Source organism: Podarcis erhardii (assembly GCF_964252035.2).
Source record: "Podarcis erhardii genome assembly, chromosome: 13".
Taxonomy (NCBI): Eukaryota; Metazoa; Chordata; class Lepidosauria; order Squamata; family Lacertidae; genus Podarcis; species Podarcis erhardii.
Genome location: NC_138502.1, coordinates 42997439 through 43015694, shown reverse-complemented (window position 1 = coordinate 43015694; position 18256 = coordinate 42997439). Strand labels below are relative to the sequence as shown.

At 43.4% G+C, this 18256-nt stretch overlaps 1 protein-coding gene across 2 annotated transcripts in view; it reads right to left on the bottom strand.

Annotated features, from left to right (window-relative positions):
- Positions 1-406: 406 nt before the first annotated feature.
- The window catches only part of BRCA1 (BRCA1 DNA repair associated), a 53064-nt gene continuing 35214 nt past the window's right edge, over positions 407-18256 (bottom strand). Inside the window, exons 13-21 of one of the 2 annotated variants that reach the window (XM_081837589.1) lie at positions 15443-15774; positions 12909-12996; positions 10686-10763; positions 8705-8745; positions 6594-6677; positions 5116-5170; positions 3663-3736; positions 2689-2749; positions 407-1332 (exon numbers count right to left, since the gene is read on the bottom strand). In XM_081837589.1, the coding sequence (XP_081693715.1) occupies positions 1223-1332; positions 2689-2749; positions 3663-3736; positions 5116-5170; positions 6594-6677; positions 8705-8745; positions 10686-10763; positions 12909-12996; positions 15443-15774 (923 nt within the window). In that variant the 3' untranslated portion in view covers positions 407-1222. Of the gene's footprint in view, positions 1333-2688; positions 2750-3662; positions 3737-5115; positions 5171-6593; positions 6678-8704; positions 8746-10508; positions 10598-10628; positions 10764-12908; positions 12997-15442; positions 15775-18256 lie in introns of those variants that run through there. The other variant, XM_081837590.1, reaches the window with a different exon arrangement.

Here is an 18256-nt window from a genome sequence, read left to right as displayed (position 1 = left end):
TGTGCAGGAATGGAGTGGTGACTTTTCATAAAAATAAAAAAAAATCCTGCTACTTTCTTCCACTGGAACCCTTTTTATTTCTTGCTGCACTGTTTTGTCATGGGTTTATGGCACTCTGTACAATGTGCTGTTTTTACAGTTTTAGAATATTTTTTGTTCTCCTACTAAGCCATATTTGTAGGTATAGGTGAAATACAAATTCCAAAAGGGAAAACTACAGCTCTGTGTCGGAACTGACTCTCACAGAAGTGTGTGAGTGAGCAAAACCTGCACCTGACTTATTTGCTTTTAGAATTGCAGAACATCGAAAGATTGCTCCAAATGCATTATGCAATGTAACTCTTTCAAAGCTAACTCGGCGGGGCAGGAATTGAAAAAGAAAATAACATGATGGGTTCTACCCCTCTTTTTAACTGTAAACAAGCAAATTTTATTTATGGATCTCAGTTTGCTTGACAATAAGAAGTGGTAAATATTCTGTTGTTTCAAAGGCACTTTTCCATACTTGTGGGAAGTAAGCCAGCAAAGTTTTTAAAAAAGGGGGTGCTTTGTCCCATGGTACATGGAAGAAGTAGGCTGATCAAATATCCTAACCCAAAAATAATGGCTGGGTCTTCTGTGGATCCAGGAATATAATGATCAAAGCCTGTTTGCATTTAACTTGCTAGAGAGATGCTAGATTTATTTCCTTTGAGCAAAACAAATATTTGACTTGGGACATACTTCCTTATGATGCAGGGGCACACTGAAGTGGTTTTTGTGTGTGTGCCATCTCCAGTCTGACTGTGCTTCTTATTAGAAGATGTTGCTATGCCAGTATTCCAGCATAAGTGCATCTTTGTATGTGAACACCCTACCCCATTAAACAAGCAGATAAAATACTGCCATCCTCCTGAGTTAATTGAAGCTCTCAGATCCATATAACTCTTTCAAACGATTACATCTCCAAGACATGAAGAGAAAAGTCTCCCAAACAAAGCAGCAATTGGATAGTAAATAATGCATCTGCAACAGCACAGAAGAGCACGTTATTGCTTGGCTCACGACGGCAAAGATAGAAGTATCACAGTTTTAAGTTCTGCCTTTGGCGGGCGACGGGGTGTTTTCATGCCAACTGAAATATTTATCTCGCAAGTGAAACCACAGTGTCTGTGAGGAAGCCTTTCACAAAAGTTCCACAGAAATCCTTTCCTGAAGATTCTGTGTTCAAAAGGCCATCCTTTCACACCTGCTGCACGATGTATTCGTCAAATGCCTGGCGTTGGTAGCATGCAATACTGTCCAGCATCCACTCTCGTGAGACTACAGTAGCACTGCATTGCGGTGGGATCCCTGCAATACAAGATCAATTGTGAGAATTTTAATGTCCACACTCTCTTGTTCCCCTTCTCTCTACCCAGAGGGCTCAGGAATGCACTTTCTTTCAGAGCATCTTTGATGAATGACCTTTCAAAATGCCAGACGCACAAAAACTGCAAATGACAAGGGGCAGATCGTGTGAGCGGGTTTGAACTGTTGCTGCAACATCCCTTGACATTACTTGTTAGCTATTTGTTTAGCTATCAAGCAACTTTCGAGTGATAGTGTGCATGTGTGGGTAAGCATGGGCCAAGCCCATGACCTGATCTAAGTCACTAATCCACATCCTTTGCCCTTCATGTTGGGGAAAGAGAGGCAGGTATACGTGAGCCAGTGAAGGAGGAAAGGTTTTCTTCTCCTTCGTGTAACCTTGCTGTGTCTCCCTCCAAAGCCATTTTAGGAAGTACAAGCAGAAAACAAATGGGAAACTAGGGGGCACAACCAGCTATCACCACTACATAAGATCAATGTGAGACTTTACAGTTGCACCAGGAAGTATCCACAAATAGGCTTGCCAGCCTACTGGCACCAAATGACTCTAGCTCTCTGGGGAACAGGATGCCTGCAGTACATAGACCCTTTCCCTGCCTGGAGCTGTTACTTGAGATCCCAGTCTGGAGAAAGTAAAACACAGGCATCTCTTCTGACCAGTGGCAAGAGGGAGCACTGCTTCAGTTTCTTACCTTCCCCATGGTAAAGGTAAAGGGACCCCTGACCCTTAGGTCCAGTCGTGGCCGACTCTGGGGTTGCGGCGCTCACCTCGCTTTATTGGCCGAGGGAGCCGGCATACAGCTTCTGGGTCATGTGGCCAGCATGACTAAGCCACTTTTGGCAAACCAGAGCAGCGCACGGAAACACCGTTTACCTTCCTGCCAGAGCGGTACCTATTTATCTACTTGCACTTTGTGCTTTCGAACTGCTAGGTTGGCAGGAGCAGGGACCAAGTAACGGGAGCTCACCCCATCGCGGGGATTCGAACTGCCGACCTTCTGATTGACAAGCCCTAGACTCTGTGGTTTAACCCACAGCGCCACGCGCATCCCTTCCGCATATACTAGTGCAAATGAGAGAAGCCAGCACCTCTTCCCCAAACCCCTTTGTGTGTGCTACAGGGCTATGGGGGGTTGGTGTTAGGCATTATTTATTACCGACTAGTAAAGTCAAGCTAACAAATGTGAACTCCTGATCCAGAGCCTTGCACAGCTAATTCTGCTTCCTCTAGACATTTATTCTGTCGTGGCTGGTATTTATTATTCCAAACCAGTACACAATTGGACACTTTGTAACCTATGTTTATCTTGGGAGGCATGGACAGCACGATAATCTCACCTTGGCAGGCAGTGTCTTCGCTCCAAGCTTCGGGCTGAACGACCACCACAGCAGTAGAGTTCTAGGGGTTGCAAGATAAAAGAGAAGAATGAGGAAGAGGATCAAATACACTGGATCAAATTTGCCTGCCTGTCTGCAGCCAGAGATACTGTTGGGACGGGTTGTTCTTCACTTTGCTGCAGCATTCCAACTCAACAGGGAGTTGAGGAGAAACCTTCCCCCTACCTTCCCAACTACACAGAAATTAAGCAAATATGTTAGGAGCCTAAGACAGTGCCAGAGAAACCAGGCTTGAAGCTAAGGGTCGCACAGGGGTGGTCTAAGGGCACACTGAAAATTGCACTCCCCCAACACATGCCCATGAATGCATGTCCTCTCAGCATCAAATTGTCCATAGCTCTTTGCTTGGACAGCAAGTGAGATGTCATGGTCCTATATAGTGTCAGGTGTGTGTGACTTGTGAAAAGCAAAAATCAGCAGGTCACATTCTGCCACTGAACTACACATACCTGATATACACAATGTTTCAGATTAAAACATTCCTGGCAGCAGCGCTAGGAAACAAACTGCTATCTGACTGATGTTTGGAGCAAAGGTGGGGAGCTTTCTTCAGGTCAGGGGTTAAATTTCCTTGTGACCAGGCTTTTAGGGGCTGCACAGGTGTGGCCAAAGTATGGCATGACCACAGTTGGTGCGGCTGCCCAACTCTCTCTCTCACATACTCTGCACAGTACTGAGCTAGATGAACTGCTGGTCTGACTCTGTATGCAATTAGAACCCCATACATACACCCGTGTTCAACATAGGCCATGGGTCGATAAAGTTGAATAAAAAACAAGGCAAGCCAAATTCATCAGTGCTTCCAAGGAATTAAAGGGGGCAAATGGAAATGCTCTCCCTCTGTCTGTCTTGTTTCTCACACACACTCAGATTGGCCCATTTCTCTGTACCCACAATATTAAACCCACACTTACTGTGGAATGTGAGAATAAGCGAGGTTCTTTCACAATAGAGGCACCGGACAGCTCTACCATCCACTCCAATTGTTCTAAGCAATTTCCACCCAGAGGGAAAGAGAGACACAACATCAATATACAATGGTAGAACAGGTTACCCCAACATACACACACTCCAAGCCCCAAATAACTCCTCACATCTGTTAGGAGATATACAGACATTTTATTTTTATCAAACTTTGGAGATTCAGGAGTTGTATTCCAAAGACGTGACTGCTTAAATGAATCTGGAAAGGTGTGAGCTGTGACACCTTATCTTGCCATTCCTTATGACAGTGGTGGGGAACCTCCGCAGGCCAAATCAGGCCCAGCAGCTGTCTTAATTTAGCTTGTGAGGCAGTTTTGCCCCAATTCGCCGCAAAGGAACAATCAGGAACCTTAAAGTGCCCTCTCTAGCAAGGTTTGTTGTAAGCACTCATTAGCTGACTGGTGGTGATGGCAAGCTCCTTTCGGATCAGCTGCATTACAGAGTTCCCAGTCAGGTAATGCAGCTAATTCCTGCTTAAAGCAGGGCTTACAGTGATGCTGCTTGCAGCAAGTCTCATAAGGAAAAGCTACCTTTGTGCCACCCCCACCCCCCGTTTGATTTCAAACCACATAAGCAGCGTTGCTTGAATTCATGTCTGCCCCCCACCCCCCGCCTGATAAAACCAGAAGCAGAATAAGTTATACAAAATAAGGAAAGAGATGCAGATTAATTTGCAAAACTTATTCGGGACACAAAATCATTTCTTCCTGGGGCAGAATATGAGCAGAGCATACATTTGCCCAGCGTTCCAAAACAATGACTGATCAAGCAAGGAAATCTCAGAGTGCTATGGTCCGGTCCCTCTTTCGACAATATTGGATAATTTCATCGGTGACTGAGCATGATCAAAGATAATAGTAATCCTGCTTCACTTTACAAGATTCCTTGTCTTTGGACAACGAAAAGGAACTCAAGAAGAGGGATTAACAGATCAGTCTTTTTCTGGGCCATATCAATTTTACAGGTGTTTACTCATGTTTGTTCCATTCCATTTCTGGATTAATGTAGAATTTTTTTTAAAAAAATACCAGAATTTGTATGTACTAAAATATGTATTTTATCACAAAATAAATATTTAAATGTGGAATTCATCTCACTGCATATATTTCTAAAATTATTTTATCCTGAAATGCTTTTTAAAATGCCTTTGGGTACTTTTGTTGAGACAAGAACTATCAAAACAGTCAGATATGTGTGACACCTGAAAGATAATTAACTTTCCAATCTGTATTTTAGTCTGAGAAGTGCAGATTAGACCCATTTGCTTAAATGTAAACCAAACACAATTCTTCTCCATCCCCAGTAAGGATTCTCAGTGGCTTCTATCGTCTAGGTTGTTTTCAAGCTCTTATCAACCTCTCTCCCTTATCGCTATCTCCTCACCTGGGAGCATGTCAGTGAATGGCCCATAGCAGCATATTTCTAGTCCTTGGAAAAGCTGGAAAGGAAAACAAAAGTGTCAGAAGGGGTGTGCAATGAACTCCCAAACTAAGGAGCTCAATATGGGTATGAACTATGTTATAGGGGTCTGCTCAGACCTGAGTATGTACAGCTAATATGATCCGAGTTAAAAACAACACGAGGCATTTAGATAAAAGATGAGCGCTTAACTAAACTCTGTCTCCATCTAAAAGTGCAGCATTTTTCTTTCCATCCCAATCAGTCTTTATGGTGACAAGGCAATGCAGAACAACAACAACAACAACAAAAAATAATAATACAGGCCAAACTGGCAGGCCACTACATCTTCAGGTCGGGGGTGGGAGGCAAAATAAACAATTCAGCCAAGCAGAATCAAAGCTTTGCAGCAGGATCGTAAACACAATTTGCATCAGCTCCTAATTATAACCCTCCTTCGCTCCTTGAAGAACTAGAAATTAACTTTCTCTCTATAGCAACAGGGCAACATGACTTTTTATATTCTGCCAGCCTCTTCCTTATTAGTTTTTAATAGTCAGAGGGTTCTGAATATAACTATTTTTTTAAAAAAAGATAAGAGCCACCATACATGCTTATCAATGGTATTTCATTTTCAGGAATTACAAAGTGTCAATCACACACTCATAGGCAAGCACCGTTAAGCATTTCTGTAAGGGTTACTCAGGAGGGTATAATCTACCTGTTTGCACTTACCTTACAGCCATAGATTCTTCATATTTCTCCCCCTTATTTACATCATTATAAACCACCCACCATTCAAAAATATTGTTGCGGTGTACAAAAATTAATAAAAACAAAACACTAAATTAAATCAATATGTTAAATCCACATGTAAATCTAGCATAGTCAAGATCCAACAACGCTGTCCTGAAAAACCTTGTTGAATTTTAAAAAGTATTGAAAGGGGTACAAATTGAAAGAACAAATTGTTGGCACTATCCTAATCTGCAGAGGGAGGATACAGTGGTGCCCCGCAAGACGAATGCCTCGCAAGACGAAAAACCCGCTAGACGAAAGGGTTTTCCGTTTTGGAGGTGCTTCGCAAGATGAATTTCCCTATGGGCTTGCTTCGCAAGACGAAAATGTCTTGCGAGTTTTTCCAACTTTTTTCCCCTCCCCCCCCCTTTTCTAAGCTGCTAAGCCGCTTATCCGCTAAGCCGCTAATAGCGCTAATCCGCTAATGGGCTTGCTTCGCAAGACAAAAAAACCGCTAGACGAAGAGACTCGCGGAACGGATTCTTTTTGTCTTACGAGGCACCACTGTATTCCAAAGAGTGGGTGCCACCACACTAAAAGCTCTGCTGGGTGGGGAGGACCTTAGGAGGAGCTGGAGAGAGGCATAGTCTCAAGACATTCCTGTGAACTGTGCAGGCCTGATACATATTCCCTTGTATAAATGATAATGGTTAATGGATGCACACCTTTCCAACGGGAGATTCCCTTGCTCTTTTGGGTCCTTGATGGTTTCTCCCATTGATCATGTCTCCTCTAACTTCAAAGTCCTCCTGGAAAACGAAACACATGAAATGAAATGACAATGAAACTCTGGTTGGTCTGGCCAGTTCTGAGGCAGGAAAGGAATGCTTGCACTATAGAAGGTGGAACCCTCTCTGTGAAAATCAAGACAGAAGGAGAGGGTTTTTTGGAGGGTGGGGGCTATAGAGACAACAGCTCACATTGCACACTTAAAATCAAATAAATGTTCCTTTAAAAAGGAGACACAAAAAAGTAAGACACAACTGGAATGAATAACTGGATCTTCACAGAAAGCGAAACTCTGAACTGTTTACAATGTTCACTGGAATCTTGAAAAGTAGAAGTTCAAGAGCTTAGAGAGGAATGGAACAAATTCAGAACATGCTATACAGTCTAAACAAGTGGTTCCCAACCTTTTTTTGGCCATGCCCCACCTAAGCATCTCTAAAATCCTGATGCCCCCGCCCCCCCCCCGTGACATATAATTCTTATTATTCAAAAAGTGAACTCCTATTCACATGGAGGAAGCCTAAAAGGTCATTAACTGTTAATAACTCATTCTCGAATTGGCCTCCTTAAAAATCAAATTGCCCTCCTGTGGAGCGTGAGCCCCATGTTGGGAACCACAGGTCTAAACAACTGTAAATTGCTTTAGAATCTAGACAGAATGATTCCTTAGATTCAAATTAGAGAATGATTCACCAAAAACTGGTGTTTCAAGTGCAGTAAGCCCCTGTAACTTGTACATTCAGCTTTATATGCACGGCAAAAAAATAAAAAGGGGAGGAGAGGCAGGGTTCTAGGGAAGAATGAATTTGGAACCCTACTTGCCATTCAACCCAATGGGTTTTCACTATACAGTGGTGCCCCGCAAAATGAATGCCTCGCAAGACGGAAAACCCGCTAGACGAAAGGGTTTTCCGTTTTGGAGGTGCTTCGCAAAACAAATTTCCTATGGGCTTGCTTTGCAAGATGAAAATGTCTTGCGAGTTCCTGCGGGGTTTTTTTCCTCCCCCCCCCCTTTTCTAAGCCGCTAAGCTGCTTATCAGCTGATCCACTAAGCCGCTTAACAGCTGATCCGCTAAGCCGCTTAGCAGCTGATCCGCTAAACCGCTAATAGCGCTAATCCGCTAATGGGCTTGCTTCACAAGACAAAAAAACCGCAAGACGAAGAGACTCGCGGAACGGATTCTTTTCGTCTTGCGAGGCACCACTGTATGCGATTTTGGCTTCAGGTGCAATCCCTGGAATGTAACCCCTGCATAAGTTATGGGAAGGCATTGTGTAATTCACACAGATGCTGGAGGTATAATGTTGGAAATGCCTTTTCCAACATAGAACCATAGAATCGTAGTTGGAAGGGACCCAAGGGACATCTAGTCCAACCCCCGGCAATGCAGGAATCTCAGCTAAAGCATCCAATAAATTATTTATAAGTATTAGCATTTAAATAACGTATTTTTCGCTCTATAAGACGCACTTTCCCCCTCCTAAAAAGGGAAAATGTGTGTGCGTCTTATGGAGTGAATGCAGGCTGCGCAGCTATCGCTGAAGCCAGGAGAGCAAGAGGGATTGGTGCGCACCGATCCCTCTTGTTCTCCTGACTTCAGGGATAGCCATGCAAAGCCTCTTGAGAGCAGCGGGAGCGCTCCTGCCTCTTCGCTCAGGAGGCTTTGCGTTGAGGCTTCCGTCTTGCTGTCCTGGCTTCTGGCTTAGCCGTGGGCAGCCACTTCGGGGCAGGGGGAGCCTTCATCCCGTTGCCCTGAAGAGGCTTTGCGCGGCTATCCCAGAAGTCAGAACAGCAAGAGTCTACCCCAGCAGCCAGATCCCTCTTGCTGTTCTGGCTTCTGGGATTCAGAATATTTTTTTTCCTGTTTTCCTCCTCCAAAACATAGGTGCGTCTTATGGTCTGGTGTGTCTTATAGAGCAAACAATATGGTGAACAGAAGGCAAAAGGCCACCTTCGGTAGTGGCCCTTCCTCCTGCTTCCCCATTCTAAGTACTCTGCAAAATGCTCACATATAAAAAATAGCAAAAGAGCAGACACCAGACATACCTCATTAAGAACTCTTCTTTCCTTCAGTGACTGTACAACCCCTAGGACAGATCAGGCAGAAGCAAACTATTAATTATAATGATACAGTAAATAGCTCTTTTTAGCACCTGCCACACACTCTTCAGTTCTTACCTCAAGATACAAAATAAATAAATAAATACTGCATCAATGTGGTGCAAAAGAGCAAGCCCATGTTTAAATAATACTGCCTGCTGGCAGTATTACTGTACACTGCTGGAAACCTTATCCTCCCCACTCCTTTGAGATTTCAAATCCATTTCCTTCACGAATACAAATGCTGAACTAACTGAAACAGTTTATGGCTTATTTCCAGAGAACAAGGGCTGGTCCTGCCAAGAGCAACTCTAGGTGGGTTGGTGCTTTAAAGAAATTCAAAGGGTGGGGGGGGGGTGAGAATTCAATGACCTGTATGAATTAGGCAAAATTAAATCAAATTTACATCTCTTTGCTTGTTTCCCATAGTTCATTCTTTTGGAGAAGTGCACTGAATCCCTAACTTCACAAATAATAATAATAATAATAACAATAATAATAATGATTTTTATTTATACCCCACCCTCCCCAGCCAAGGCCGGGCTCAGGGCGGCTAACAAGCAATAATAAAAACAAGTTGAATGATTACAACTTAAAAACAAAATTAAAATACAACATTAAAATATTGAAACATTAAAATATTAAAATGTAGCCTCATCGCAGGAGGAGAAAGGAAAAGAAAAAAGAAAGAGGGAGGGAGGGAATCAAATTGGCTCCAAGCCAAAGGCCAGGCGGAACAACCCTGTCTTACAGGCCCTGCGGAAAAAAATCAGATCCTGCAGGTCCCTGGTCTCATGAGGCAGAGCGCTCCACCAGGCCGGAGCCAGAGTTGAAAAGGCCCTGGCTCTGGTTGAAGCCAATCTAACTTCCTTAGGCCCGGGGACCTCTAGGGTGTTGCTATATATGGACCTTGAGACTCTTCGTGGGGCATACCGGGAGAGGCGGTCCTGTAGGTACGAGGGTCCTAGGCCGTGAAGGGCTTTAAAGGTGAAAAGCAACATCTTAAATCTGACCCTGTACTCCACCGGGAGCCAGTGCAGCTGGAAAAGCACTGGGTGAATATGCTCCCATGGCAGAGACCCCGTGAGGAGCCTCGCTGCAGCATTCTGCACCTGCTGGAGTTTCTGGGACAGCTTCAAGGGCAGCCCCGTGTAGAGCAAATTACAGGAGTCAAGCCTGGAGTCAAGCATGGATCACTGTGGCCAGCATCTTTTCTCCTTGATTTCACCACTGTCCATATTTACTGACCACATCTGCTAAAAGCAGACATTCTCAGGATGGTGAATTCTTTGCCCAGTGCCAAACTCCACACTTGGATGATGCAAGTGGGGTGGGAAATACAGAGCCTACACTTTGCATAAAGAGACAGACAGACTAAAAACACCAAAAAGGTAGCTTATGTTTTGGGGCCAAGCTAGATAAAATGTGGGCAAATTCAAAACATGCAGTCCTCCAGAGGTTGTTGGACACCATAGATACAGCCAATGGTCAGGGATGACAAGAGTTGGCAACCCAACAATTTTCAGAGGGCCACAAAGATACCAGAAGCTTTATGGCACTTGTATGTTTCCACCCTCCCTCGGCCACATCATGCAAACAGCAGCCTGGGGTGGGGGGCAGAAATTTAGATTAGGAATACAATTCCTGTGGTGTGGAGAAAGATTGCCGCTGCTCCCCCATCTGGCCTCCCAATGACCGCTTTGAACTTTTAAAAACCCCTCAAAAATGTGGGACATCGCCAAATATCTAGTTTGGCTTTTGCATCCTAAACATTAAATTCCCTGTGGCAGTACCCGGGCTGAGGAACAACCTGTCCTGAGCGGACTGATGGCCAAGAACCTGTTACCTCTGCCTGATTATTCCGTTGAACTTTGCCAAGAGTGCAAGGGGAGAGAATAGAGATATTTCAATGAATGTTCACACTTACAATGGTAGCTCACCACCCACTTCCGTCCAGCAATACCTAGGAAGTATTTCAGGGTCCGCTCGCAAACCAGATCCTCATCTGAAGATTAAGCAGAGAGATCTCCATTAGTGCTTAGGCCCGGCCCTGCCTTTGGAAACCTTGTAAGAAGCTTCTGCAAGAGAGGGACTGTGAGCAACACCGTGGGAGATGTGTTTCTAGGACTAAGGTGAAACTGTGAAGCTCCCTTGTTAATTTTGCTAGTGGATGCTGCATGCTGTTTAAGTAATCTTGTTCTATTTATAGTACAGTGGTGCCTCGCAAGACGAAAAGAATCCGTTCCGCGAGTCTCTTCGTCTTGCGGTTTTTTCGTCTTGTGAAGCAAGCCCATTAGCGGATTAGCAGATTAGCGCTATTAGCGGCTTAGCGGATCAGCTGATAAGAGGCTTAGCGGCTTAGCGGATCAGCTGTTAAGCGGCTTAGCGGATCAGCTGATAAGCGGCTTAGCGGCTTAGAAAAAGGGGGGGAAAGGGGAAAAAACACGCAGGAACTCGCAAGACATTTTCGTCTTGCGAAGCAAGCCCATAGGAAATTCGTTTTGCGAAGCACCTCCAAAACGGAAAACCCTTTCGTCTAGCGGTTTTCCGTCTTGCGAGGCATTCGTCTTGCGGGGCACCACTGTACTGAAATGTGGTGGGTTGTTTGGCATGTTATTATATTTGCTATTGTTTTGCTATATTATCATGAAACTGTTTTTGTAGTGTTTGTTTGAAATGCACACCTGTTTTCTTTGTTGTAAGCTGTTTTGAGCAGGATCTCCTTTGAGGAAAAGTGGCATTCAAATAAAATTATTTGGGCACCCCAAGGGGCATGGGGGTAGGTCCAATGGGATTTTAAAAAATGGTTCTTCCTTTAACAGCAGATCCTCATGCTGAGTAGTACCTTCAAAAGACTGCTAGGTGACAGGGGAAAGGGTGCCAGAGGGAGGGAAGATGGCATGTGGAATCAAGGGCCCAATTCTTTGGATCATGCCCAAGTAGTCTGACAGGCAAGCAACCCTTAGAAAGTTCTGCCAGGTACATGCCAGGATGTCGTGCAGATTCACAGGATGAATCAAGCAGGCTATAGCACCTTTCAAGATCTAAACTGCTTTTTGGAAAGCGGAGGAGGGACATTAGTCTCCCTCTCTTTTTGTTTTCCAGGAATTACCTGGTTGATCCATTACTGTCACCTTCTCAGTGGTGATACAAAACCAAATTATGCACCAAGGAAAGCTACCCTTGGCAATCTGAAAAAAATGAAGAAATAAAACAGCATGTGTGTTTGTTTTTGAGACATAATATATTTTGTTAGCCGCAGGATAAGACAAGAAACTATACTACTAGAAAGCTGCTCAGCTTATTTTCCTATCCATGAGTTTCCTATAACTTGTCAGCATTTGCAATTTATCTCTGCAAGCCACGTGGGATAGAAACTTGCATTTAATAATAATAATAACCACCACCTAAAAAGCTGAATTACCAAAGCAAAGAGTATGCAGTCCTCTCTATCTACAAGGAACAGGAAACAAAACTATAGCAGCAAAGGTCAATTTTGGATTTTGACTCAGAACGTTCAAAGCCCCATTCAACACTTCCTCAACATTGCTGTGCTAGCTCAGGCCAGGGGACATCTAATACAGCATTCTGTGTTCAACAGTGGCTAGCCACATGTATCTGGGAAGCTCAGTATTTGGTAATCAGAAAAAAACCATCTCTGAGCTTGTGAGTTTCAATAAGTACAGTGGTGCCCCACAAGACGAACGCCTCGCAAGACGGAAAACCCGCTAGACGAAAGGGTTTTCCGTTTTGGAGGCGCTTCGCAAAACTAATTTCCCTATGGGCTTGCTTTGCAAGACGAAAATGTCTTGAGAGTTCCTGCGGGTTTTTTCCCCTCCCCCCCCTTTTTCTAAGACGGTAAGCCACTTATCAGCTGATCCGCTAAGCCGCTAAAAGCTGCTAATAGCGCTAATCCGCTAAACCGTCAATGGGCTTGCTTCACAAGACGAAAAAACCGCTAGACGAAGAGAATCGCGGAACGGATTCTTTTCGTCTTGCGAGGCACCACCGTAATCATAATTAACAGTTGTTGGTTCTCTTCATGCAATTATTAAATTGAACTCTGGCAGTCTTGATGGCATACCTACCTATTCATCTACTTTATGTGGCAATGCAGATGGGAAAGTTCTCCTCTGGGTTCTCAACTCACCTGTTTTCATTACTACATGAGTTGTTTCATAAGAAATCTTATTAGACCACGTGCTCTCATTTTTCCTGGCAAACATCTGTACTAGTCGCTAGAAATAAAGCAAATATTGGAGTTAGAAATTATTGATTTTATCAACACATTAGATATTGCTGTCTTCTCAATAGAGCCTCTAAGAACTTTTAAAAGAACATACACCCTCCTTTTCCCGTAACAATGTCCAAGGTAGCTTACAACATTAAAACAACCACAGTAAAACAATAATTAAAACTAAGATTACCTAGACTCTGCGCCATGACTGCTACTTGGGCAACCAGGTTCATGGCCAGATCCAGAAGTACCCTCACACTATAAACCTGACTTTTCAAGGAGAGTGCTACCCAGTTCAAGAGAGATTGAGCTGCTCTTCCCAGATCAGAAGTCCTATGGATCAGGGTCGCCTCTCTGTTGTTTGGATTAAGCTTCCATTAGTATCTCTCTCAACCATATTCACATATAAATAAATGATAAATAATTTTTTATTTATACCCGCCCTTCCCGGTTCAGAAAACCGGGCTCAGGGCGGCTAACAACAAATTTAAAACACTTAATTGTAGAAGCAGAATAAAATACAGTATAAAAACATGAATAACAATAAAATCTAAAGTTCAAAAAAATCAATTTGGAGGAAATCCATCTAATAAGCATTAGATAGTCACCAGGGCTAGCTGGCTGAATTAGTCCTACTTGGGCCAGCGAGGTGGTCAGGGGAGAATTAGCTGTGGGGTCTCAGAGTGGGTAATCTTCATAAAAGGGGAGGGGAAGGGAAGAGAAGGGAAATAAAAGATCAGGCTGAATTCACATTAAAGGCCAGTTGGAATAGCTCTCTCTTACAGGCCCGATAGAAGGAGGTTAAATCCTGAAGGGCCCTAGTCTCATGGGACAGAGCATTCCATCAGGTTGGAGCCATCACTGAAAAGGCCCTGGCCCTGGTGGAGGATAGTCTGACTTCCTTAGGGCCCGGGACCTCTAAACTATGGTTATTAATGGACCTTAAGGTCCTCTGCGGGGCATACCAGGAGAGGCGGTCCTATTACTGACTACAGGCCATAGTTTAGAACAGCATTGGGGAACCTGTGACCCCTCAGGTATGGTTAGACAACAGCTTCCATCATTCCTGACGCTTGACCATGTTGGATGGGGCTGTTGGGCGGAGTCCAACAATACCTGGGGAGAGACAGTCTACCCATTCTTGGTATGTAACTACAACAGTCCCCCTGGAATGTGGTGGAATGGGGGAGGGGGAAAATGGAAAGGGAGAGACTACAGTGGTGCCTCGCAAGATGAAATTAATCCGTTCCGTGAGGCTCTTCGTATAGCGGTTTTTTCGTCTTGCAAAGCAAGCCCATTGACAGCTTAGCGGATTAGCGCTATTAGTGGTTTAGCGGCCTTTAGCGGATCAGCTGATAAGCGGCTTAGGGCTTAGGAAAAGGGGGGGAAAAGGGGGGAAACCCCGCAGGAACTCGCAATACATTTTTGTCTTGCGAAGCAAGCCCATAGGGAAATTCATTTTGCGAAGCGCCTCCAAAACGGAAAACCCTTTCGTCTAGCGGGTTTTCCGTCTTGCGAGGCGTTCGTCTTGCGGGGCACCACTGTATTCAGTGCCGTCCATATATTGGTGACATCACTTCCAAAACATCTCCAGCAGTTTCATGTCAATGTTAAATAGCATAGGGGACAAGATGGAACCCTAATGTCAGAATGATATGCATCTAGATCAGGCTTCCTCAACCTCAGCCCTCCAGATGTTTTGGGACTACAACTCCCATGATCCCTAGCTAGCAGGACCAGTGGTCAAGGATGGTGGGAATTGTAGTCTCAAAACATCTGGAGGGCCGAGGCTGAGGAAGCCTGATCTAGATAATCCATACCGTCTGGGAAAGCTGAAGTTGAGATGCTACTGTTCTCAAGAATGCTGCTGAAGAATGGAACATTAGAGTCTGGCCAGAAATTATTGAATAAAGTGAGATTAAGCACTTTAAAAAATAAAGGTCTCACTAATGTCTCTTTCAGTAGTTGGTTCTTGGAAATGACACTCTCCCATAAGTTTACCACTCTCATTTCCCAGGTAGGCCACTTCTGTTGGACCTAATAAAAAGTATTATGCTACTCTTCCATAGTAGAAGTAGTGGCAATTCCCTTCCCTAAAACAAGGAAAGAAAACCCAAAAGTCCTGTTTACTACAGCAATTTTAGATTGGAGTCTAAAAGTTTTACATAACTTTTCTGTACTGTCAAAGCTGGCTAAGAAATATTTTGATTATGGCTTCTTTAGCTATCAATTTTTTTACAGACCTGCTAAAAAATAAGAATGGACTGAGAGTTTGTCAATAGTATTTCTCAAAGCAGGCTGCATGGTCTCTCAGCACCAGATCCTAGATATAAATTTCCATGGTTTTGAGTAGTTTCTTAGATGGAAACTGAGAAAGATCAGGATTTGAATTGCAGCCTTGCCCTAAATATGAATCATACTGATTTTACCATTGAAGGAGTGCTTACCAACTCGCCCTGGTTCAGACCCGAGGCCACCAGAGACATATTCTTCTTGCTTGTCAGAAATGGCCTCTCTGAATTTCCTTTGCTTGTGCTACAATGTGTGATTCGTGACAAGGGGAAGACTGGACTTCCTTGCGCACTATGCCTCAATGCACTTTGTCTTCCTGCATCATGTGTGGCAGCAGGAGGCCCCATTGCTGTCTCTGTGGCCAAAAGGCTGGAAATCTGCTCTTTAGACATTGAGGACCCTGGAGTCCCTTGCAAGTTTCTCACAGGGGTAGAAAAGGTACCTTGGAGGCCTTGTTTACTTTCAGAACTCAAATCTGCTTTACTTCCTGAAAAAGAAGAAAATATATCCATTAGAAAAGCATTTCCTTCCATTTTTGGAATGGATTAAAGATCCATCACTTAGACCAGTCATTATCAGCCTAACATACTTCCAAGGTCCCATGGATGCCAGAAGTACACTTCCTTTCTTATCATACCTAAATTTACTGCAATGCTTTCAGAATATGAAATATTATCATGCAGTATTAGCTGACAGTTTGTATTGTCTAGGTACTTATGAAATTTTTAGAGTATAAGTGCCTGCATTTTATTTTAAGAAACACAAATATACCAAGCATTATAGAGGAGCTGCAAGCAAAGCTTTATTATATGGTCATCAGAAGTAGTATGTAGACCTCAACATTATCTTACAGAAACTTAAGAAGCTTTAGAGAAAAGGCTCATAAAATAAATGTGCTTAAATGTAATTTAAGGAACAGCAATACAGTGGTGCCTCGCAAGACGAAAAGAATCCGTTCCGCGAGTCTCTTCGTCTAGTGGTTTTTTCGTCTTGTGAAGCAACCCTATTAGCGGCTTAGCGGATTAGGGCTATTAGCGGCAAAGCGGCTATTAGCGGCTTAGAAAAAGGGGGGGAAAGCAAAAAAAATCGGAAGACTCACAAGACGTTTTCGTCTTGCGAAGCAAGCCCATAGAGAAATTTGTCTTGCGAAGTGCCTCGAAAAACGGAAAACCCTTTCGTCTAGTGGGTTTTTCGTCTTGCGAGGCATTCGTCTTGCGGGGCACCACTGTATATTCTCTACATTCTATTCCTGATAGTTTCACCCTTGAGGAGTTAAAATGTTTGTGAACATTCTTGGCAGCTCTGCAGAAGGCTGAGTGGGTGGAAGGGAGCCTGCACATGTCTGTCACTGATGGACACGTTTTTAACCCTATTATATACTTATCATTATCACTGATTTCTTAATTGCCTTATAGACAACCACTCCCAAGGTGATGAACATTGAGAATAAAGAAGAAAGTTAAACACACAAAAACAACAAATACATTAACAACAAAAGTGAAACCATACAAAGTAGACTCCCCTGGTAAAAACCCATTTATCCAGCCAGGAAAGTCTGTTGGAACAAAAATGTTTCCAGAAAATGCAGATAGTGGGCATCTGCTGGATCTTAACAGGAAAGATATTACACAGAAACAGGGGCAGCCATACTAAAAGAAAGCCTTGCTCTGAGTTACTGAGGAATAGGCTTCTGAGATCTTTGGAACTTTTACTGAGAAACTATCCCACAGCTATTTATGAAGTGTATAAGGGTGAATAAGAGATAGACTTAGTATAGGGTACTCTGTTTTTAGGTGAGTTGGTCTAGATTCTAGACCAATGCCTCAACCCTCCAGGTTTGAAAAAAAATAAAATGTTAGTGACACAGTTCTCAGCCAGTAACTTGAAGTGACATCAGTCTCTAAAGCAGCTTTAGTATTTTGCTAATTTATTATGAAATATTCATCATAAAATGTAGAACCGTATTAGTTCCTGACTCTGGAGAGTAGCTGCATCTTTAACGGTCTATAAAACACTCACAGTCCTGCATCAGTATATAATACACTACCGACTCAATACTCAAATTATACTTTGAATATTCAATCACATTGGAAAAAACACAAGGTGTCAAGTGATGCGTTTGGTGGAACTAATGATAAAACAGCAGAAACATGGAAAGAGCAGAACAGGCCTGAGGCAACGTTCTCTTCACTACTTTTTTTTAAAGCTTCTTATTTATGGTGTCTCAAAAGAGCTTTAATATATCTCTTCTCCCCAGAAAGTGATTAGAAAGAGGCAAAAGGTTTTTTTTTAATAGCCAGGAGAGACGCTGTAATTTGTAATCAAGCCATCAATAAATGTAATCAGGTTGAAGCTTTTATGAGGCGCCCCAAAATACTTTATACTGGCCTGAAAGCCCAAACAAGGGCTCTGTTAATTAAGTTGTCTTCAGTCTGTTTCCGAGCCCAGAGGAAGCTAATTAATCGATTTCACCGACTTAAAACTCAAACGTGCTATTTATAGCTATCTAAGGATTTGGCTTTGATTGGATTTGAAATTGCTGCAAAAACATTCGCCTGCAAACCAGTTCCATCAGGAACAGCATATTATTCTCACACTAAGATAAGGTTTTGTTTATGTCTAAATGCAGTGGGCTTCTAAACCCAGAAAGACTGTCCCTAGAATCACTGGGGGATTGGGATGAAAATAAACTCGAAAAGCACAGCAGATTCATGACTGCCATTCGAGAAGTTGCTAATCGCTTTTGCAATTTATGTTAAAGATACTGGGTGGTATTCAATTCAGTTTTACTCAGCGTTGTTGTTGTTGTTGTTGGGGTTTTTTGACATCCATCTGTCTCGAGAGAAAATGGAGTGTGCCTCCAGGGGTGAAGCCAAACTTCTTCATTAGTTTGGCTAAGCCTGGGTGGTGTGTATAAAGGTCCTTCGGCTGGCCAGACAACGTCCCTCCTCTCAGTCTCACTGATGTGG